This window comes from Oncorhynchus mykiss, chromosome 2, assembly GCF_013265735.2.
Source record: "Oncorhynchus mykiss isolate Arlee chromosome 2, USDA_OmykA_1.1, whole genome shotgun sequence".
Lineage (NCBI taxonomy): Eukaryota > Metazoa > Chordata > Actinopteri > Salmoniformes > Salmonidae > Oncorhynchus > Oncorhynchus mykiss.
The window spans coordinates 20,650,312-20,673,342 of NC_048566.1; the positions used below are offsets into that span (position 1 = coordinate 20,650,312).

General features: G+C 41.9%; 3 protein-coding genes across 5 annotated transcripts; all 3 read right to left on the reverse strand.

The window, feature by feature from the left end:
* Positions 1 to 922: 922 nt before the first annotated feature.
* Positions 923 to 10,676, reverse strand: LOC110537462. Of its 3 annotated transcripts, XR_002475629.2 has the most exons (5): positions 10,270 to 10,676; positions 9,118 to 9,223; positions 7,899 to 8,881; positions 4,050 to 4,217; positions 923 to 3,572 (listed from the first exon to the last, which is right to left on the reverse strand). XR_002475629.2 is itself a non-coding variant. In XM_036941433.1 (3 exons), exons 1-3 carry the CDS (start codon positions 4,584 to 4,586, stop codon positions 3,435 to 3,437), a joined length of 462 nt encoding a protein of 153 aa, XP_036797328.1. In that variant the 5' UTR covers positions 4,587 to 4,650; the 3' UTR covers positions 923 to 3,434. The 3 variants fall into 3 exon arrangements, 2 of the variants coding, with proteins under 2 accessions (XP_036797328.1, XP_036797325.1); XM_036941433.1 differs by lacking the exons at positions 7,899 to 8,881; positions 9,118 to 9,223; positions 10,270 to 10,676 and adding an exon at positions 4,431 to 4,650; XM_036941430.1 differs by lacking the exons at positions 923 to 3,572; positions 7,899 to 8,881; positions 9,118 to 9,223; positions 10,270 to 10,676 and adding an exon at positions 4,431 to 4,652 and having other exon boundaries at positions 3,593 to 4,217.
* A 2,004-nt stretch (positions 10,677 to 12,680) lies between these two features.
* On the reverse strand, positions 12,681 to 14,908 carry LOC110537468 (zinc finger protein with KRAB and SCAN domains 8). Its single transcript, XM_021623535.2, has 2 exons — positions 14,553 to 14,908; positions 12,681 to 14,379 (listed from the first exon to the last, which is right to left on the reverse strand). The coding sequence occupies exons 1-2, from the start codon at positions 14,860 to 14,862 to the stop codon at positions 13,232 to 13,234; spliced, it is 1,458 nt and encodes a 485-aa protein (XP_021479210.2). The 5' UTR covers positions 14,863 to 14,908; the 3' UTR covers positions 12,681 to 13,231.
* Positions 14,909 to 18,256: 3,348 nt separating this feature from the next.
* Positions 18,257 to 22,967, reverse strand: LOC110537475 (zinc finger protein 260-like). Its single transcript, XM_021623547.2, has 2 exons — positions 22,619 to 22,967; positions 18,257 to 20,013 (listed from the first exon to the last, which is right to left on the reverse strand). The coding sequence occupies exons 1-2, from the start codon at positions 22,809 to 22,811 to the stop codon at positions 18,953 to 18,955; spliced, it is 1,254 nt and encodes a 417-aa protein (XP_021479222.2). The 5' UTR covers positions 22,812 to 22,967; the 3' UTR covers positions 18,257 to 18,952.
* Between the last annotated feature and the right edge of the window lie 64 nt (positions 22,968 to 23,031).

Here is a 23,031-nt window from a genome sequence, read left to right on the forward strand (position 1 = left end):
TGGTTCCAACCGATGTGTCTTGTGAGACGCAGAGTATGTGAACGGATGATCTCATGTGTGGTTCCAACCGTGAAGCATGGAGGAGGAAGTGTGATGGTGCTTTTCTGGTGACATTGTGATTTATTTAGAATTCAAGGCACACTTAACCAGCATGGCTACCACAGCATTTTTCAGCGATACACCATCCCATCTGGTTTGCGCTTAGTGGGACTATCATTAGTTTTTCAACAGGACAATGACCCAAAACAAACCTCCAGGCTGTGTAAGAGCTATTTGACCAAGAAGGAGAGTGACGGAGTGCTGCATCAGATGCCCTGGCCTCCACAATCACCCAACCTCAACCCAATTGAGATGGTTAGGGAGGAGTTGGACCGCAGAGTGAAGGAAAAGCAGCCAACAATTGCTCAGCATATGTGGTTAACTCCTTCAAGACTGTTGGCAAAGCATTCCAGATGAAGCTGGTTGAGAGAATGCCACGAGTGTGCAAAGCTATCATGAAGGCAAAGGGTGGCTGCTTTGTAGAAATCTAAAATATATTTTGATTTGTTTAACAGTTTTTTTGTTACTACGTGATTCCATGTGTTATTTCATAGTTTTGATGTCTTCACTATTATTCTACAATGTAGAAAATATTAAAAAATAAAGAAAAACCCTTGAATGAGTAGGTGTCCAAACTTTTGACTGGTACTGTATATCGAATTCCTTTCTTCTCCCTCACCCAACTGTCTCACTCCCTTTCTCTCCCTTCTCCTCTCTCCTTCCCTCTCCCTCCCTCCTTCTCGCCCTCTCCTTGCCCTCTCCTCTCTCCTTCCCCCTTCCCCTCTCCTCCCTCCCTCGCCCCCTCTCTCTCTCATCTCCCTCTCTCCTTCCCTCTCCTTTCTCTCCCTCCCTCTCTTCTTCCCTCTTCCCCTCTCCCTCCCCTCCTTCCCCCCCCTCTCTCCTTCCCTTTCCTCCCTCTCTCTGGGCGAGTGTAGCTAATAGGAGACATATGTATGGGATGAGTGTGAGACATGAAAGTTGTGTAGCACCAGTGAGCACCATCCCTGTAAAGCCAACATTCCAGACCACACTGTAAAAGAAAGAAGGAAACTGATAGGAGGAGCTGGAATCTTATGATTTACCGATGCTGTTAGAAGCTCAGGGCTGAATGTGTTCTAGGCTAAATGTGACAAATGCCTCTGTGCTGTTTAGAATAAATGCTCCTATAGTTTGTATTAATAATGTTTCAACCACAAAGAGGCAACTTCATCCTATTCATACAGTACATGTGATGGTGTGGCTTACGATTCCCTCTTTATACCAAGTGAAGTTAAAACCATCCAGTATTTACATGGTAATTGCATATGCAGCTGGACCGTACTATGTTAGCATGCTACGGTCTGACTGTTCACATAAAACTATTTTACTTTGATCTCTATTTACAGTTAGGAACTGACAGTGTGGGTCTTTGCCTTATAGTCTGTTTATAGCGCTGTATAGTCAGCCATGTTGCCATTCAGAACAGCTACTGTACTCTGCATTAACCATAGGAATAACATGCATTCAACAAGAGTTCATTAGTAGTAAAGAAGTAAACAGAGGTATATTCGTGTCACAAGTGCTATTAGCCTTCTCCTGCCCTCATGTTGAGCGGAGATATTCCATGGTAAATTGGTTGTGTGGCGTTTAAAGTCACCTTAGATAAGTATGTCGGCAGCATTCTGTATTGCAGCATCTACAGGACGATCCTGACATTCCATTCTGATGACATCACATCAGGGAGATATTCTTAGAGCCATCCTTCACCAGGGTGAGTGAGAAGGACAATGTCAAAGACGTAGAAATAGGTTGCATAGAATAAATAGATGTCATTTACATGGCCTGTCCATCATTGCAGCTTGGCTAACACAGAAGTTTCGCCAATCAAATTATTAGTGTAATTAGTGTAATTACCATTTTAATCATGTAATTTCTAAGTAAATGGACATTTCTGTACCAGGCTTCCCTCGGCGTTCAATCAGGCAAGACTTTCTGTCAATGGTGCCGTCTGTTCTACCGGTAAGTGAACTACTTATGTGATCACAGAGCCATGGACTGACTGACAGTCTGCCTTGATTATATACTAATTGGAGTCACAGGCGTTTCATAGTTTCTTGTTTTTGCCAATCTGGTGAAGTATTCTCAGTGTCAGTCAAAGGGGGAGGGCTCAGGCTGCATGACAATGAAATCTAATAACTACTCCCTTAGTCGTAGGAAAACACACATAAAACCCTCACTCATTAACTCACTCATCTATTCACAAGCTGAGAAATATGCTGACATGGTGCTCCATGTAATTAAGAACAGACTCACTTGCATGTGCGCACACACAAAAACACACACACAGAGACCTTTGTGTCTGAGAGAACTGTGAAGGCGACCAACACTACCTCCCAGACAAGCAACAGACACACATACCAGCGACAGGCAGACCAACGAGACAGACAGACAAACCAGTGAGCTGTGTTGACAGAGAAACCGTCTCACAGATACCAGTGTTTGCATCAAGTTGACATGGAGCTGTGCCGGCAGTGTGGAGAAACCTCAGCTGGACAGGAGTCAGACGGAACACACACAGACGTCATCTCTGAACAGTCCATTACCTAAAGGACATCGCGCCAACTTGACACAACTGTTGGACACATTGGAGTCAACATGGGCCATCATCCCTGTGAAACGCTTTGACATCTTGTAGAGCCCATGCCTGACGAATTGAGGCTGTTCTGAGTGCAAAAGGGGGTGCAACACAATAATGTACACTCAGCGTATACTCAGTGTGTTACAACAGTTAAGACATAGTCCTGTGTCTTGGTGAGCATTTAGAATTCAGATAGAAGGCCAGGATCACGCAACACTGCCAGAGAAGATAGACAATAGCAGGTAAAGACACTTTCATAAACATCTTATCAACATGTATTTTGTGCCAGTCGGAATGTCTGCAAAGGTGAAATCTTCTAGAAAACGTTTGGGGGTTTTCTGCAGCTGTATAACAAAGGTAGAGAACTGGGTCGCAGATCGACTGTATGTGGCAAGTTAATGTGTTGACTGACCTGTGTCTTCTTTTCATATTAAAGGGTTATAAGTGAATTGAAATACAATATCAAATCCATTACTTGCACAAAAAACGTACAAAAATATAAAAGCAAACCAAACAAAAATAACCATTGTTTTCAAACCACTCGCTCGGCATATAGGAGGTCACTCAAAGTAAAATTCCATCTCATCACTACAGAATTAGGCCAACAGTTCATATTTCAGCGCTAGCCGCTTGGGCTTCAGTTTTCCATCGTCGAGATTCAGGAAGATTTTCTGCATGAACTCAAAGGTGCTGCCCAGGGCTTTGGGGTAGTTCAGATGGAGGGAGTAGAGTAACCCAAAAACAACCACGAGAGCGTCTGGCCAGGAGCGGGAGTTAGTCATGACGATCTTATCCTCAAGGACAATGGATACATGGGCCGGTCTGATGGGTATACCACCCACCACCTCATTGTGCTGGCCCACCACTGAGAGAATGGCAACTCCATCCAGTATACCAGGGTTGCTGAGTTCTCCCACTTTAATGACAGAGGAAAAAAGTTTAAAAAACACAATAGAAAAGAATGCATTCATAATGGTACAGGCTGTAAAACCAGGTGAGTACCTCGCAGAACTAACCTCACGTAACAACATAGGGAGACCAGCCAGGACTGCAGAACGGGCCACGGTGATGACGGTGATGTCACAATGTCACAATGTCATTTAGCATTTAAATAATCCAGCAAGTTGCGCTCGTCAACCGCAACATAGGAGTAATCTAATCTGGTTCCAGTCACAGCTAATAGCTGAAGCACATGTCCATGTAGCACATGGGTGGCCAATCTTATGCACAAAAAGCAGGTGTGGCTACAGGATTTTGTTCCAACCAAGCAGTAAACAAAGTATTGGTTGAAGATTAGTTGATCAAGTGAACCAGGTGTGTCACTGCTTGGTTGAAACAAGAGTCTGCAGCCACACCAAGACTGTCCATCCCTGATGAAGTGAATCCCACTGACCTGCTCGTTGTACACTCTCAGGATGCTTGAGAACTTCCCTTCATGGGTGGTGGACTTCCCCTCCTCCTCCCTGAACAGGGTCAGCAGGCGGGGCGTGTGGTGGTCCAAGGCAGAGTAGAACGTCTGCTGCAGGCTCTGGTTGGTGATTCTCTGAAACTCAGCATGTACCTAAAGGAAAAGACAAAGCACACAGAACATCCCAATTTATGTCAGTCAGGCAAGTTGAGCCTGCCCTGAGAATGTTGTTACTGATAACCATGACTTGTGAGTACAACCAGAAGCCCATGTGACATGCATCAAAAAAGGTCTGAACTGCAATGGAAATGTAGATTGTTATGAGCACATGACTGGACAAAGACAACTTTTCTTAGTCTGTTTAACCTGGGCTTCGAGGAAGAGTGCTGGCCAGCGTGTTCTGAGATGTTCTACCGTGGGACTGGATTGAACTATTTCTTGGTGTCGGAGAGCAAATGTCTTCTGCATGTGTTGATTGATGAGTGGCAGGTCTCGGTTTTCTTTCATCATCTCGTGGACCATCTCCAGCCTCTGTTTCTCTGTCACTTGGGGACGCTATTAAATTGAACAAAATTCTCTGGGCATTCTCTTGCCTGTCTGTCATACATTTTCTGTCTTTTAATTAATTAATAGGAAGAAACCAGAAAGATCAGTTTTAGGCTACTGGGATTCTATACAGTTTGATAGTTTTCACTTAAAATAAAAAATGAAATAGTTCTCAATGGAGCAACCTCAGAGCAAGCTAAACTTGTACAACTCCTCAGTTCACTTGCCCAAGGCAATAGGGCAACGCTTAATGTCAATCCCTGAGAAAGGACACAGTGTCACCAGGGCTTTCAACTAATAAAATGACCACTGATTTCAAAGAGCATGACCTATAAATACAACTGCACACGTGTTATAATAAGGTAGTGCCTTCAGTAACTCATTGACTTACAGTACTCCAAAACAATTATATTATAGCCTGAATTAAAAATGTTTTTTTCCCCCTGACACATTACCCCATAATGACATTTGTAGAAATGTTTGCTAATTTATTGAAAATTAAAATACAGGTATATCTCATTTACATTACTTTTCACATCCAAGTCAATGCGTGTTAGAACCAACTTTGGTGGTCTTTCTGGGTAAGTCTCTCAGAGCTTTGCACACATTGATTGTACAATATTTGCCCATTATTATTTATTTGTATTATTAAACTCTGTCAAGTTGGTTGTTGATCATTGCTAGACAGATATTTTCAAGTCTTTACCATAGATTTTCAAGCGACATTAAAGAGCATTCAATGTCGTCTTGGTAACCAACTCCAATGTACATTTGGCCTAGTGTTTAAGGTTATTTTCCTGCTGAAAGGTGAATTTGTCTCCCAGTGTCTGTTGAAAAGCAGACTGAACCAGGTTTTCCTATATGATCTTGCCTGTGTTTAACTCTATTCAGTTTATTTGTATCCAGAAAAACCTCCCTAGTCTTTGCCGATGACAAGCAAACCCATAACATGATGTAGCCTACACCACGCTTGAAAATATGGAAGGTGGTACTCAGTGATGTGTTGTGTTGGATTTGCCCCAAACATAACACTTTGTATTCAGGACATAAAGTTAATTTCTTTGTCACATTTTTTGCAGTTTTACTTTAGTGCCTTGTTGGAAACAGGATGCATGTTTTGGAATATTTGTATTCTGTACAGGCTTCCTTCTTTTCACATTGTCATTTAGATTAGTATTGTGGACGAACTACAATGTTGTCGATCCATCCTCAGTTCTCCTATCATAACCATTAAACTCTAACTGTTATAAAGTTACCATTGGCCTCATGGTGAAATAACTGAGTAGTTTCCTTCCTCTCCAGCAACTGAGTTAGGAAGGACACCTGTATATTTGTAGTGACTGGGTGTATTTATACACCATCCAAAGTGTAATTAAAAATTTCACCATGCTCAAAGGGATATTCAACGTCTGCTTTTTAAAATGTTACCCATCTACCAATAGGTGTCTTTCTTTGCGAGGCATTGGACAACCTCCCTGGTCTTTGTGGTTGAATCTGCATTTGAAATTCACTGCCCAACTGAAGGACCTTACAGATAATTGTATGTGTGGGGGACAGAGATGAGGTAGTCATTCAAAAATGATGTACAACACTATTATTGCACACAGAGTGAGTCCATGCAACTTATTATGTGACTTGTTAAAGCACATTTTTATTCCTGAACTTATTTGGGCTTGTCATAACAAAAGGGTTGAATATTTATTGACTCAAGACATTTCAGATTTTCATTTTTAATTGATTTGTAAAAATATCTAAAAACATAATTCTACTTTGACATTATGGGGTATTGTGTGTAAGCCAGTGACACATCTCAATGTAATCCATTTTAAATTCAGGCTGTAACACAACAATATGTGAAAAAAGTCAAGGGGTGTGAATACTTTCTGAAGGCCCTGTATGTGCTCAAAGGGATGTTCAGTGCATTTGGAAAGGATTCAGACCCCTTGACCACATTTTGTTACGATATAGCCTTATCCTAAATTGGATTAAATAATATTTTTCCTCATCAATTAACACACAATACCCCATAATGACAAAGTGAAAACAGCTTTAAAAATGTTTGCAAACGTATTAAAAATAATAAACAGAAATAATTTATTTACAGACAATTTGCTATGTGACTCAAAATTGTCCTCAAGTGCATCTTGTTTCCCTTGATCATCCTTGAGATGTTTCTACAACTTGATTGGAGTCCACCTGTGGTAAATTCAATTGATTGGACATGATTTGGAAAGGCACATACCTGTCTATATAAAATCACAAGGTTGACAGTGCATGTCAGAGCAAAAACCAAGCCATGAGGTCTAAGGAATTGTCCGTAGAGCTCAGACAGGATTGTGTCGAGGTACAGATCTGGGGAAGGGTACCAGTAGCCTTCATCATTCTTAGATGGAAGAAGTTTGGAACCACCAAGACTCTTCCTAGAGCTGGCCACTCGGCAAAACAGAGCAATCGGGGGGATAAGGGTCTTGGTCTTGTCGGTGACCAAGATCCCAATGGTCACTGACAGAGCTCCTCTGAGGAGATGGGAGAACCTCCCAGAAAGACAACCATCTCTGCAGCACTCTACCAATCAGGTATTTATGGTAGAGTGGTCAGATAGAAGCAACTCCTCAGTAAAAGGCCCACTTGGAGTTTACCATGAGAAACAAGATTCTCTGGTCTGATGAATCCAAGATATAACTCTTTGGTCTGAATACCAAGCCTCACGTCATCTCAGACTGGGGTGAAGGTTCATCTTCCAACAGGACAATGACCCTAAGCACACAGCCAAGACAACGCAGGAGTGGCTTCGGGACAAGTCTCTGAATGTCCTTGAGGGGCCCAGCCAGAGCCTGGACTTGAATCCGATCTAACATCTCTGGAAAGATCTGACAATAGCAGTGCAACCGACGCTCCTCATCCAACCTGAGAGCTTGAGAGGATCTGCAAAGAATGGGGGAAACTCCCCAAATACAGATGTACCAAGCTTGTAGCATCATACTTAAGGCTGTATTCACTGACAAAGGTGCTTCAACAAAGTACTGAGTAAAGGGTCTGAATATTTATGTAAATAAGTTAAACAATATAAAAATTAATTGCAAACATTTCTAAAAAATAACTGTTTTTGCTTTGTCATTATGGGGTATTGTGTGTAGATTGAGGGGGAAAACTATTTAATCAATTTTAGAATAAGGTTGTAATTTAACTAAATGTGGAGGGGTCTGAATACTTTCCGAATGCACTGTATAACCACTGACCAATGTTATGGCTTGGTGATATGTGTTGAGAGCTTGTCAGTGAACCCACCTTCAGAAGTGGATACTTGGTCAGGGTCTTTGGGATCAGACTCCAGCCTTTCAATGTATTCTTCAACCTCACTGATCCAGTGTGTATCTTCTTCCTGTTTACAATGTGCCACTGTGGGACCCAGCAAGTCTCAGTTTTCTTTTGTCATCTCGTGGACCATCTCCAGTCTCTGTTTCTCCAGGCTGGCCTCGTCTTCTCCTTGAGGGAAGTTGGGCAGGAAGTTCCCTTCTGCCCGGCGTGCTTGTTTAATGTTGCTTCGAGCTGTTCATTGTCAGGACGATGCTTGCTCCTCCTCCCCCCGTTCACAGCAACCTCTGGGAACCCAACATGGCGTAACTTCTGCCTGTAGTTTCCCGTTTTGAATTTCAGGCTGTTCTTCCAGCCATCACAGCCTGCGTTTGAGCCAGGCTCTTTCAAACATGGGTGCTTGGTTACAAGGGCCTCAGCTGCCAAAATGCCTGTCACTTGGGTACGCTTTGGAATTGAAGATTGTCCAAGCCATCCTATCAAGAATGTTGTGTTTTTGATCCTTCGTTATTTTCAGCACCGTTTCCTGTCTCAGATATGCACAATAGCCCTCTCTCAGAGCAAACTCAACTTCCATTGAGAAAGTGAGTATGACAAATACCTCAGGCCACCTTCCTAACCGCTCTGGTGGGGCGGCCTGTAACTCGGTGGCTGAGAGTCCGGTTAAACCGAGGTCTGTATCACGTGGTATTCGCAAAACTTTCCCGTAGCCCTAGGAGAAGGCAAGTCTTCAATGGTCTCTAAGTTGAAGAGCTCGTTGTTTACATCAGGGTCTTCATAAAGAAGACTGAAATGAAACTTCAGATGCAGTTTCTCCTTGAGCGTTGATATCAGCTCATTCAGTGAGTCAGGTTGAGAGGGCAGAATCACTTTCTCTATTCTGTTGTCGTTGAGGATGACTTTCAGTTTGATGGCTTCATTTACAGACCCTTCTGTCTCCATTTGGAATGTGAAATCTGAAGAAAAGAAAGGACACAGCGTCAACAGAACTTAAAGCCACAGACTGTACGATTTCCATATCATTTCCACGAATAAAATGCCCCTTGATTTCAAAGAGTATTACCTCAAATACAACTAACAACAACCGCACGACTGTGTTACAATAAATTGTTTGCTGAAAGGGATAGCTATATGCCCACTGACCAACGTTATGGCTTGGTGATATGTGTTGAGAGCTTGTCAGTGAACCCACCTTCAGAAGTGGATACTTGGTCTGGATATTCTTTGGAATCAGACTCCAGCTTTTGAATGTGTTCTTCAACCTCACTGATCCAGTGGGTATCCTCTTCCTCTTTACACTGGAGGGAATGAGAAACAGTTGCACATGTAGATCTGTTAAAGTTGGAATACGTTTTGGTAAAACTGCCACATCTGTTTGGAATATGACAACGACAAAGTTGTCACTTCAAACAACAAACAATGTTTTATTCCCTCAGACATCATTGCATGCGTAGAACAGCAGTGTATGTAACTTCTACTATTTTTGTTGTATTACTTTGCTCAGCCTGGTCTCAGACTAGACGTAACATAGTAAAAGTACGTCCTGCATGTTCAAATAAGTATGATATGTTACGTTTGGTATGGTTACATAAGACAGAAGGTTACTTTAAGGCAAAAATGAAAGGAGGGTGGTTGGTCAGGGTGGATGGATGGGTGTATAATGGAAACGTCTAGTAACCCAAAGGTAGTGTGTAGCAACTTTTCAACTACTTACTACTTTGCAACTACTTAGCTAACCCCTCCCCTAACCTTAACTCTTTAACCTAACTCTTAACCCTAACACCTATCCTAGCTAACGTTAGCCAGCTAGATAAAATTAGCGTTAGCCACCTAGCTAACTTTAGCCAAAACTAATTGGAATTCGTAACAACGTTTTGCAAATGCATAACATATTGTACATTTAGCAAATTTATAACATCACACAAATTGTAATTAGTAACATACACAAAATGGGTGATGGACATCCACAAATGAATACATACCATATGAAACGTAACAAATACTAAATGGAAAGCTTCGGAATTAAGTACAGAATAATATGAAACGTTGATACCAGGTTGCGTTGCTGGATGCTCGTCTCCTCCTTTTCAAAAACAAAACTGGGAACAAATGCAGTGGCGCTGTTTCACATGTTGAGGATCTCAGCTCTAAGGCCAGTTGCCCGGACTTCACTGTACATTTAGGTTTTGTAACCAGCACTTTCAATGAAGACTCACCATTGACAAACATTTTTGATCTGGGTAGAAAGCTTGCTAACGTTATTAGATAGACATCCGTGTAGCTACCCCTCCCATTTTGTATGTGGTTAGACGCTACAAACAATTGACTGAATGAAGCTCCATACCTCCTTTGTGCAACATCAACAGCCCACGAAGACGTTCGTTCTCCTCTTTCGTATGGAAAACGTCTAGCTGGTACTCTGTTATCGTTTTTTCAACGACCCCAAATATCTCCTCAGCAGCCGCTATTAATTTCTGGTTGAGAAATTCTCTCTTCAACTCTCTTTTAGTTTTTATTGTTTATTTTCTTCCATGCAAAATTAGCATGCACTTCTGCAGAATATAAACACAGAAGCGCATGTCCCTCTGTGTAGGGCATCACAAATGATTGACTATCGCCCTCTGCTGGAGTGGAATGCGACAGTTTTCTTCTATGATATCATGGCGGTCCGCGAAAACAACCGTTTAAAGTGCATGTCCTCACCTACTGTGCTGGAGAATGCGATCAATCATGGTCTGCCTAATTCTGTACTACCAAGCAAATTAAATTCAATAAAACAATAGATCCCTACTAACTTCTACCCCCCAAAAAAACTACTACGCCACCACAACCCATTAAACTTGATCTATATCATGCTGATGTAACAAGTCCCCTCGCCCCGAACTGGGAGCGAACCAGGTACGCTCTGCACACGTCAACAGTCACCCTCGAAGCATCGTTACCCATCGCTCCACAAAAGCCGCGGCCCTTATCTTAGCCTTATCTTAGCCTAACCCTAACCCTAACCACTACTTCAAGGTATCAGAGCAAGTGACGTCACCGATTGAAACGCCACTAGCGCGCACCACCGCTAACTAGCTAGTCATTTCACATCGGCTACACTGAAACAATCCACCCTTAAGTTTATTCAGCTATGTCTATGTCTACAACCATTTCAACAGTAACATCTGTTACTCCCAATAACAACTTTTGCCGCATCCACAATAACCTTCAACTTGGCATTTCTGCTTTTCACAACCTGAGTCGTGTTGATAACCTTACCAATGAAAGCTATGAAGTCAACTTCATTCACTATCAAAGTGTCCTTTGACCCAGCATATTCATAAGCACAAGATTTCTGAACAGGTCTCGAAACCATGCCAGGTCCAGTAGAAGCACCAGGACATTAGGTCCACTTAGTGCAGTAAGCTCCACCATGGAAGCTCCATCATTCCACACTGTAGTTCCACTAATCTGTTTTACAGCCTCTGCATATGATACATCATGACTGATTCTATAGCTCTGAGCCTCTCTCTGCACCTGGGATCCACCAAATGCTGCACTATGCCCCCCAAGAATTACCTTCACATTGCTCTCACATTCACCGTAACCATGTTCCCCACATATTTTCTGTCCTTTACACTGAGCACCAACATGTCCCATTCTTCTGCATTTAAAACACAGCAATGTGTATGGGACAAATTCTCTGACATTGAACCTGATGAATCCTTTCTGTACTTGTCTAGGTAAAACCTTCTCAAAAGTCAGCAGCATTGATAAGCATTCACTTCTTTGACCCTCTTTCCTACCGATCAACCTTTTGCCCTCAATCACTCTCACTCCTCAATCACTCCCCTCAACCTAGTATTGGCACCAGGGACATTACTTTTAATATTCTTCCCATTAAGCTTTTCCATCAGGCTACAACAAAATATGAAGAATCTACCATTTCCAATGAGCTGGGCTAATCTGGCTAATCTGGCTAATCTGACTTCACCCATCTCTTTCTGTACTGCATTGGTTAGTTGGATAGGGTGTAAATGAGGCCCTGTGGTCTCATCAAACACAATCACCACTTTCCACTCCCACACATTATTACTCTTGCTTCTTACCTTGGCCCTCTTTATGCTTTCTTTACTAGACCAACCACTGCTTTCAGTGTCAGCTCTATTCCCCCTGTCTTTCCACTACTGACCATTCCTTGACCCGCATCCTCCCACTCCAGACCATCAGAACTGACACCCATTCTGTTCGCATTCCAGCACAGCTGTTCCTTCTCCAAACTTTTCTCAATTTCGTCCTCACTACTTGCCTCCTTTCCGGCTGTCAGACTTCCAAACTTCTCACGCATCAGCAACTCATTCACCCAGTTCTGACTCCACACAGTTCTCCAGGCACGAAGTCATTCAAACAAACCTCAAATCTTGTGCATCACAACACAACCTCCAAGCGAGCGCTTCCTCCTCCAGCTGACCGAACTCCTCTTGGGACGTCCTTACCCCATGGAGCTTCTCTTCGTGCAACAGGGTCTGTGTCCACACCAGTATAACTCACTAAATGATTCGTGTGTAGATGCATCCATTTGATATACAGCTCAGAGATATTTCCACTGCCTTTACAGAGAATTAAATTAAACTTTTTATTTAAAGTTTGGAGCCTGTGTCCTTTTCCTAACACTTGTATTGATTTCATCAGATAATGGTTGCATGGTTGGTTCCCAACATGATCCCGCAATGCTGCCAGAGAAGAGAGAAGCTAAAAAAAAAGACACTTCAATGAACACATTATCAGCCATTTATTCTGTAATACTTTATGGATGTCTGGGAATGTACAATATCTGGGTTGGTTGAAAGAAGCAGCTCTCATTTCAGGTGGTATATTTAGTTCCCATTGAACATAGCATAACTGTATCATACCAATTCTCAATACATGTAAATACACATGAAATGAAATATATATTTTTTCCCTTGGTGCATTTTGGCATTAGGCTCCGAGGTAAGTATGTCATTTGGTGTATGGAAGATCTTGCCACACTAAACACAAGGGAACAAACATTCTGAATACTAGGCTGTTTGCAACATCAGGGCAGATGTATTGTGACATATTACCATATATGAACAAGACATATTACTCTAAAGACCAATGCAAAGTGTATATACAGACAGAGAACAGTGGATCACACCATGTCCTCTGTGTCATCCTATAACTAATGAGCAGGGACTCCTGTTACTCAGAAACCCACTAACTGCTCTCTGTTAGAACATGATATTAATCAGAGAGCAGTGTCCTGAGGAGGGCTATGTCCTGATTCTCCTCTCACGTGTCTCTCAGTCTGCTGTCTGATTCTCTCCCCCCACACAGGGAACAGTCATGTGTTCTCCTCTTTGTAAACCCTCTTCACGTGGCTCTGTATGGTCTGAATCCATTGTGGCATTGGCCACGTTCAAGACACCTATATGTTTGTGAGCTGTCTGATGCTTCTTCAACATACTTGATGTGGTAAAGCATTTTCTACATACAGGACACATGTATGGCTTCTCCCCTGTGTGAGTCCTCATGTGCACTATCAGAGATGTATTCTGGCTGAAACATTTGCCACAATCCTGGCATTGATGTGGTTTCTCCCCTGTGTGGCTCCTCATATGTAAGTTTAGGTGTCCACGCTGAGTAAATCCTTTGCCACAATCATGACAGTGAAACGGCTTCTCCCCTGTATGACTCCTCAAATGCCTTTTCAGGAAAGTATCCCAAGCAAAATATTTACCACAAATATGACAACACTTTGCTCCGATGTGAGTTTGTAGGTGATCTATCATACTTTCTGTGGACTGACAGAATTTTCCACACACACCACAAAGATGTTCTTTATCCTGTGTGTGCGCTTGCACATGATTTAATAAAGACGCCATGGAGTCAAATTGCTTTCCACATACCTTACAACTAGGAGCAGCATCCCAGCTTACACTGGGTCTCGAGTGTGATTTTAGATGGTTCAATTTCCTGTCCTTAACACTATGAGAACTTTGTCCTTTTACTGTCTTTGTTCTCTTTGATTTGAGAGGCTTTAACATTAGACCTGACAGAGGTCCTCCACACTCCATCCTGTCAATATGTCCTCTGTTTTCACTCTGAGCTGCAGAACACTCTCTATCTACTCCAGAAAAGGGCTGAGACTCTCTGGTTGGTTCTGATACACCATAGTCTTCTACATAAGGTTCTGTTTTGATCTGTTCAGTTGAGGTGCTGGGTAGAGAGTATCTCTCTCCATGTGAGGGCTGAGTTGGGTCCTGATAATAGTCACTTGATACACAGCCGTAAGAATTGATAAACTCATTGAAATGATTCTCATCCTCCTGACTGGTCCTTGGTTCATTCTGTTCATCTTTCATCCGTGTGGGTTCTGGGTCCTTCTGCCCCAGACTGGGACTCCACTCCTGCTGCTCATCAGACACGGTGACAGTGAGCTGCTGGGGGTCTGGAGATAATGGGGGGGGGGGGGGGGGGGGAACTCAAAAGCTGACTTGAGACGTAGCTAGGCTTGCAATAATTATATTTTTACAGAACTTGGTTTTGTAAATACTCTACAACATTAATTAAATTGAAAGCTAATCGTAATTCATATGAAATTAACGTTATTAAAACAAACACCTGCCCGTCTGTGTAACTTGATCTGTGGCTTAGAACGAATATCCAGCATGCTCCGTAGACGCCTGTTCTCCTCCTTTGTGTGAGAAACCTCTTCCTGGTACTCTGCTATCGTTTCTTCAACGACACCAAATATCTCTTCAGCTGCCGCTATTAATTTCTGGTTGAGAAACACTCTCAAGTACTCCATTGTAGACATTTTTGAGAAGAAAATCTGTCTTGCTAGCCAAGTTAGCCAGCGAGCTACCAACGTAAACAAAGTAAACAAGACAAAGAGCGCTGTCAGTCTTTGTGCGTGTACGGTATAATACATTTTGCATTGTCGCCCCCTACTGGAGCGGCAGGCACAGGTCGTCGCGATCCTGCAGGTGACCCCGGCTGTGCTGCTTTTGAGAAGAGGGCTGATTATTAATAGGCAAAATTAATTAATCTCTAATCCCTTTTCATACTAATCATTGATCAGATTGAATAAGTATTTCCCAATCTATTCTTGGAGGTCCTCCAGTGTGTGTATTTATATTAAAGCCCAGCACATAGACCTACCTACATGTAATAGACTGCAGAGCTGGTGGTGCTGCTACAGCACTACTGGTGCAAATCTGAAGTTTAGATCAATCATTGCCTCCCTAGATCACAAAAGTACACAAAAAATAAAATACACCATAATGTTATCACTAATTCAACATTCTCATGTCTGCAATTAATTCAAGGAAGAGAAGAGGAGTGATGTACAGTGCCTTCAGAAAGTATTCATAACCCTTGACTTATTCCACATTTTGTTGTTAGTCTGAATTCAAAATGTATCTAAAAAAGTAAAATCTCACCCATCTACACACATTACCTCATAATGACAAAGTGAAAATATGTTTTTAGAAATACATAAATATCTCATTTAAATAAGTATTCACACCACTGAGTCAATACTTTGTAGAAGCACCTTTGGAGGTGATTACAAATTTGAGTTGTCTTGGGTATGTCTGTATCAGCTTTGTACATCTGGATTTGGGGATTTTCTCAAGCTCTGTTTAGTTAGATGGGGAGCGGCGATGAACAGCAATCTTCAAGTCTTTCCACAGATTTTCAATGGGATTCAAGTTTGGGCTTCGGCTGGGTGACTCAATAACTTTTATTGTTTTGATGCCATTCCAATGTTGCTTTGGCTGTATGCTTAGGTTCACTGTCCTGTTGGAATGCAAATTTTCACCCCAGTCCAAAGTCATTTGCACTCTGATCAGGTTCTCATTAATTATTTGCCTGTATTTGGCTCCATTCATTGTTTCATCTATCCTTGCCAGTCTTCCAGTCCCTGCTGCTGAAAAGCATCCCCATAGCATGATGTTGCCCCCACCATGCTTCACAGTAGGGATGGTGTTAGACGGGTGATGAGCTGTGTCTGGTTTTCTCCAGACATAGAGCTTTGCATTCAGGCCAAAGTGTTCAATTTGTCTCACCAGACCACAGAATCTTTTGCCTTATGATCTGTCTTTCACATTCCTTTTTTTGCTAACTCCAGGCATGCCGTCATGTGCCTTTTTCTCAGGAGTGGCTTCCATCTGGCCACTCTCCCATAAAGCCCAGATTGGCGAAGTGCTGTAGAGACTGTTGTCCTTCTGGCAGTTTCTCCCATCACAGCCAAGGAACTCTGAGTGGTCATTGCGTTCTTGGTCACCTCCCTGACCAAGGTCCTACTTGCCCGGTTGCTCCGTTTGGTCAGAAGGCAAGCTCTAGGCAGAGTCTGGGTAGTTCCACATTCTTTTCAATTTCCCAACGATAGAGACCATTGAGCTCTCAGAAACTTTCAACACTCTAGACATTGTTTTATACCCTTCCCCAGCTATATGCCTCATCACAATTGTATCTCAGAGAACTACAGAGTTCCTTGGACTTCATGGTATAGATTCTGCTTTGACACGCACTTCTTCTTTAAGTTTTTATTGGCAAATCGCAACCAACTGGCAGGTGCATACACCACCACCTACTGTTCTGGAGTGTGAGGCCGGTCACGACCTATATATACCACTATATTCTCTCAACTAACCCTCCTACTGTTCTGGAGTGTGAGGCCGGTCACGACCTATATATACCACTATATTCTCTCAACTAACCCTCCTACTGTTCTGGAGTGTGAGGCCGGTCACGACCTATATATACCACTATATTCTCTCAACTAACCCTGAACTTCTAATAAAATAAAATAATTCCCTACAAACCTCACTACTCCCGTCATCCCCACATAAAATACCACCTTCTCCCTATTCCCGTCCAACCTTTCTGACCCTATCAAACAACCTCTCCCTTTCTACATCACACATTTCACAAAATAATATGTTCCATTTCCTCTACCATACATCCATTACACATTCCAGTACCATGCTTCCCTATCAATTTCCAAGAGGAATTCAATTCCGTATGCCCTAATCTGATCCTACACAACATAACTTCCTCCCTTCTGTTCCCATTATATGACACTATCTCCCGTACAGATTTCCTTGTACTATAAAATGTCTGCCCTTACTACTTTCATCCCATTGTCTCTGCCAGCAATCTAACCCATTTTTCCGAATCAATGTTTTAATTTCATCTCTACCCAACTGCACCTGTATATCCACAATATTATTTTCACTGCTTTTTTGGCTATTATATCTACTATATAATTTCCATTTAACTCCTTTATGAGCTGGAATCCAACAGAACTGCATGTCAATACCATTTATTTAAGCCCAACAACAGCAGCATTATTTCTACCCATAAATCCTCATGTTCTGACTTTCAAATCAAAATCAAATTTTATTTGTCACAAACACACATTTAGCACGTTATTGTGGATGTAGCGAAATGCTTTCCAGATCTTAAACTACACAAAACAGACGTAGAGTCCGAACATATTGCTAATCTTCCATTGCAATCCAACAATTATCACAACTATTTCTGTTGAATCTACAGATAAATCATTTGTTAGCCTCTTGCAGAGATTAACATCGAACGCAATAATAAATGCTCCTGCTCCTGTCTTCCCATTCATGGGATCCTTTGAACCATCTGTATGCACTGCAAGACAAGAATAAAACTGATCAGTAATATATTGATCCACTGTTGTTGCTACATGATCGTCTTCGCACCACCGTTTCTTTTCTTCGATCAGGCTAAAATCGACATGTGGTCTTGTATAAAACCACAGTAACACATGTCCTATTGCCACAGATGGCTCTATAACAAGCTCCCTGGTGTCCATCTTTATAAACCCCTTTTCCAAATCTCTGGGTCAAAACCCCTCTTTTGATATCTTTCATATTACCAGCAGTCTTCCAATACTGTCAGTGTAGGATGATCTCCCATACTACCCTCCAGTCTTGCCCAGTACGCCAGGGTACACTTAACTCTAAGGGTTAGTGGCATTTCCCTATTAAATACTTGTAAAGCCTCAACCGGTGTAGTTTTAAATGCACCATCGCACAGCCTGAGTGCCCTAGATTGCCTATCTGCCCTCTCTGACATGCACTGTCAACTGTGTTACCTTATATAGACAGGTGTGTTTCCTTCTAAATCATGTCTGAACAATTGAATTGGCCACAGCTGGACTCCAATCAAGTTGTAGCCACAGTTCAAGGATGATCAAAGGAAATTGGATGCACCTGAGCTAAGGGGTGTGCATACGTCAATGAGATATTTCTGTAATTCATTTTCAATACATTTCTTAAAACATGTTTTCACTTCGTTATTATGGGGTATTGTGTGTAGATGGGTGAGGAAAAATATGAATCAACTTTGAATACAGGCTGTAACAGAACAAAATGTGGAATAAGTCAAGGGGTATGAATACTTTCTGAAGGCACTGTATTTCATAGAAATAAAGCCAGTCGATTCAGAGAACTACATATTTTAATGCACCTCTTGTACTGTCTGAAACACTCTCCCTACACAGGGGACAACTGCCATGTTGTCAGGAGGATTTTCATCAGGTTGTTATTATGGTTTCTCCCTCTTGTGAATGTTCTCAGACCTTCTAGGGGACTTCATCCATTTGAAGCATTTAGCAGCAATCAAATCAAATCAATCTTTTTGTGACACGCTTTGTAAGCAACAGGTGTAGACTAACAGTGAAACATAATTGCACTGTCTTACCCAGAGCAACTTACAGTCAGTGTATTCAAAACAGGTAAAACAACCACATTAATAGTCACTGCGAGTAACATATTTCCTCAATAAAGCGGCTGAGTGAAACATGTATCACAAACCAGGTCTACAGTCAGTATTTTCTACACTAAAGTATTCTGTGCATTGTCATTATATGTCCTCCCAAACTTCCAGTCTATGCAAAGCCTCTGCCAGTCATGGCAGTGACACCTTCTCTTCCATGTGAAATCTCAAGCCCGGTTGACTGGGTGCTAGTGCTGAAATACATGTCACAAAGATGGCAATGATATGGTTTTTCCCATGTGGATCTTCATGTGTAGTTTCCGGTGATAATTCTGCTTGAATCCTTGGCCACAATACTGGCACTTATATGGTTTCACCCCTGTATGAGTCCTCATGTGGACTGTCAGATCAGGGTTTCTGCTGAAACATTTCCCACAAACAGGGCAGCGATGTGGTTTCTCCCCAGAGTGGCTCTTCATATGCACCGCCAGGTTTCCACTCTGACTGAATCCTTTGCCACAATCATGACAGTGAAACGGCTTCTCCCCTGTATGACTCCTCAAATGCCTTTTCAGGAAAGCATCCCAAGCAAAATATTTACCACAAATATGACAACACTTTGCTCCGATGTGAGTTTGTAGGTGATCCATCATACTTTCTGTAGACTGACAGAATTTTCCACACACACCACAAAGATGTTCTTTATCCTGTGTGTGCGTTTGCACATGATTTAATAAAGACGCCATGGAGTCAAATTGCTTTCCACATACCTTACAACTAGGAGCAGCATCCCAGCTTACACTGGGTCTCGAGTGTGATTTTAGATGGTTCAATTTCCTGTCCTTAACACTATGAGAACTTTGTCCTTTTACTGTCTTTGTTCTCTTTGATTTGAGAGGCTTTAACATTAGACCTGACAGAGATCCTCCACACTCCATCATGTCAATATGTCCTCTGTTTTCACTCTGAGCTGCAGAACACTCCGTATCTACTGCAGAGAAGGGCTGAGACTCTCTGGTTGGTTCTGATACACCATAGTCTTCTACATAAGGTTCTGTTTTGATCTGTTCAGTTGAGGTGCTGGGTAGAGAGTATCTCTCTCCATGTGAGGGCTGAGTTGGGTCCTGATAATAGTCACTTGATACACAGCCGTAAGAATTGATAAACTCATTGAAATGATTCTCATCCTCCTGACTGGTCCTTGGTTCATTCTGTTCATCTTTCATCCGTGTGGGTTCTGGGTCCTTCTGCCCCAGACTGGGGCTCCACTCCTGCTGCTCAGGGGAAACCACCTCATCAGACACGGTGACAGTTAGATGCTGGAGATCTGGAGAGGAGAGAGGGATGAAATAGACAATTCAAGAGCTGAATTGACGTACCTAGCTAACAACAAAATGTTCCCACAACTTTATTTGAATATTTCCTTAAGCGTCTCATTCGGTCATTAACTAATGTTTTCTTAGGAATGTTCCTGGGATGTACAAGGCATGTTTCTAAGAGACCATTCCCTTAATGTCAAATAGAATATACCCAGAACATGGTTACCATGTTCTCAGAACGTAATATATTAATGTTCTAGACATGTTTCATGGGAATTTTGCAAGAACATTCATGTCTCCAGTTTTCTGCTGGTTAGGAGAATATTTCATCAATGTCCCACCAAACATACACAGAACATGGTTGTCATGTTCTCAGAACATGAGATATGAATGCTCGAGACATGTTTAATAGGAACCTTGCAAAAACATTTGTGTCCACAAAATAAAATGTTTTACACATCACGTCTTGTTACTGTTGCCAAGCCAATTAAGGCCCTGATTGGTGAACAACTGATTCCTTCAAATCTTTGTCTGTTGGCAAGGTTAGGGAAACTCATGCACAGAGTACTTTTAAAACACTGTGTTTTAAACTTCCATATTTGACATGCATAATTACATTGTGCATGTTCAATTAATCAGTAAGTATTATTCAACATGTCCACACCTGGGATTTGAACTCTCAACCCCTCCAATCTTCCTGCTACGCCATCATGTCTGTGTAAAGTAGGCTGTCAGTTAATCTGATTGATCTCTTATTTATTTTCTTATTCCAGCAATTTAAGGGCTTTCTCTATCGTTGCCTAATATTGATGGGTCATATTATCCTGTTTGAATGATACTTCTGAATCACTATGATCAATAAATTATTTTCTTGGGTGTACTTTTAACAGAGATTTACTTCAAACACTGGTGTGTTGTAACTGTTGCTAAATAAAGACTAACATATTGCTAAGAATGTGAGAGTAGGTTGCCTCTTCCTGCGGGTCTCAAACCAAGGCCACTAGCACCAATGAGGAACAACCTAATGACTGTCCCAATGAGGGTTATTTCTAGGGCAGGGCTCTCCAACCCTGTTCCTGGAGAGCCCTGCCCTCCGCTAGGTTCACTCCAACCCCAGTTGTAACCAACCTGATTCAGTGTATCCACCAGCTAATTAGGATAATCAGGTGTGCTATATTATTGTTTGAGTGAAAACCTACAGGATGGTAGCTCTCTAGGAACAGAGCTGATAGCCATGCTCTAGGGCATGAGCTCATTGGGAAAGGGGGATTCCTAGTCAGTTGTACAATTGAATGCCTTCAACTGAAATGTGTATTCCGCATTTAACTCAACCCCTCTGAATCAGAGAGGTGCGGGGGGCTGCCTTAATCGACATCCAGGTCTTTGGTGCCCAGGGAACAGTGGGTTATCTGCCTTGCTCAGGGGCAGAAAGACAGACTTTTACCTTGTCAGCTCAGGGATTCGATCCAGCAACCTTTTAGTTACTGACTCAGCACTCATCAATAGTTAGGCCCTGTCAAGAAGAAACCCTAATCCTCCTCCCTAGACACTTGAGTAGACCTGAAACAACTTGATATGTGTAAGCAATAGGGTGAATTGACTTTGAAGTACACTCAATACAAACGTATTGATCCTAGTGATTGAGGAGTATCATTAAAACAGGTTAATATGCTGCACAAACATTAGATAATATAGAAAGCCCTTCAATTGTTGAAATAAGTCAATCAAATCAATGAGAGAATATTCCAATTAACTGATAACTGACACAGACATGGTGGCGTAGCAGGATGATCTGATTGCCATGAACAAATCGGTTGCGAGTTCAAATCCCACATGTTGCATAATAATTACTACAAATCAACATGCACAATGTAATCATGCATGTCAAATGTGGTAGTTGAAAAGTGTGTTAAAAGCACTGTGGGTGTGTGAGTAACCTTAACTTTGCCAACAGACAAAGAGCTGTGAATGGATTACCAATCAGGGTCTTAATGGGCTTGGCAACAGTAACAAGGTGTGATGTGTAATGGTTTTTGGGAGGGGAGAACGTTTCTTTCTGGACAAATCAGGCGACATACTGACAACTGATACACAGAAATGTTATTGCAATGTTCCCATGAAATGTGTCTAGAACATGAACATCTTACATTCTGAGAACTTGGCACCATGTCCTGTGTAGAATTTGTGGGACGTTGCTGGAATAGTTTCCTAACCATCCGAAAACCGGACAGAAATATTTTTGAAACGGACCATAAAGCGCGTCTAGAACATTGTTATATATTCTGATAATATTGTAACGATGTTCTTGATAAGATCTGTGTGACATTAAAAAGAGAATGTTCTAACTTTAACACCAAAACATGCTAATGGGTTCTCGGAATGTCTTTGCTAACAAAGATAGAATGTTTCCATAACTAAAGGAAAACTAGACAATCAAATTTGGGACGATTACGGGTAACATAAAAATAATAATCTCCCTATAATTGTTAGCCGGGTAGTTAGATGGGTTTAAGATTGAGTATTCTTCTTACAGATATTGGAACCATCTACACTCAACCTTTTATTACATTGATAGCTTATCGTGTCTCATATTAAATGAAAATACAAACACACCTTGTCTATGTAACTTGATATCTGGTTTAGTACGGATATCGAGCGTGAGCCGTAGACGACTGTTCTCCTCCCTTGTGCGAGAAACCTCTTCCTGGTACCTTGCTAGGGTTTCTTCAACGACACCAAATATCTCATCAGCTGCCGCTATCAATCTCTGGTTTAGAAACATTCTCAATAACTCTATTTTAGACATTTGTAGAGAAGGAAAGTTGGCTAGATAGCTACCAAGTCGAAAATATAAAGAGCGCTGAGGCGAAGCGAGAGGTTTCACTTTCCTTTAACTCTGTCCAAAACAAGCCCAATGCGCTTACATGGGCTTATTTTTTTTTTATACCCAAGGTCGTCGCCTACCTTCCCATTGTTAGGGCGGAGACATGAGCATCTCGTCATTATATAGTCTTTGTGCGTGCACG

What these genes read in the sequence shown, in the direction of transcription:
- LOC110537462 (XM_036941430.1), bottom strand. Translation starts at nt 4,586, where the DNA reads ATGGTCCACGAGATGATGAAAGAAAACCGAGACCTGCCACTCATCAAT. An exon ending in CACTCTTCCTCGAAGCCCAG is followed by an intron (nt 4,218 to 4,430) that starts GTTAAACAGACT and finishes CTTTTCCTTTAG; the next exon opens with GTACATGCTGAGTTTCAGAG.
- LOC110537468 (XM_021623535.2), bottom strand. Translation starts at nt 14,862, where the DNA reads ATGTATTATACCGTACACGCACAAAGACTGACAGCGCTCTTTGTCTTG. An exon ending in CAAGTTACACAGACGGGCAG is followed by an intron (nt 14,380 to 14,552) that starts GTGTTTGTTTTA and finishes CATTATCTCCAG; the next exon opens with ACCCCCAGCAGCTCACTGTC.
- LOC110537475 (XM_021623547.2), bottom strand. Translation starts at nt 22,811, where the DNA reads ATGTCTAAAATAGAGTTATTGAGAATGTTTCTAAACCAGAGATTGATA. An exon ending in TATCAAGTTACATAGACAAG is followed by an intron (nt 20,014 to 22,618) that starts GTGTGTTTGTAT and finishes TCTCCTCTCCAG; the next exon opens with ATCTCCAGCATCTAACTGTC.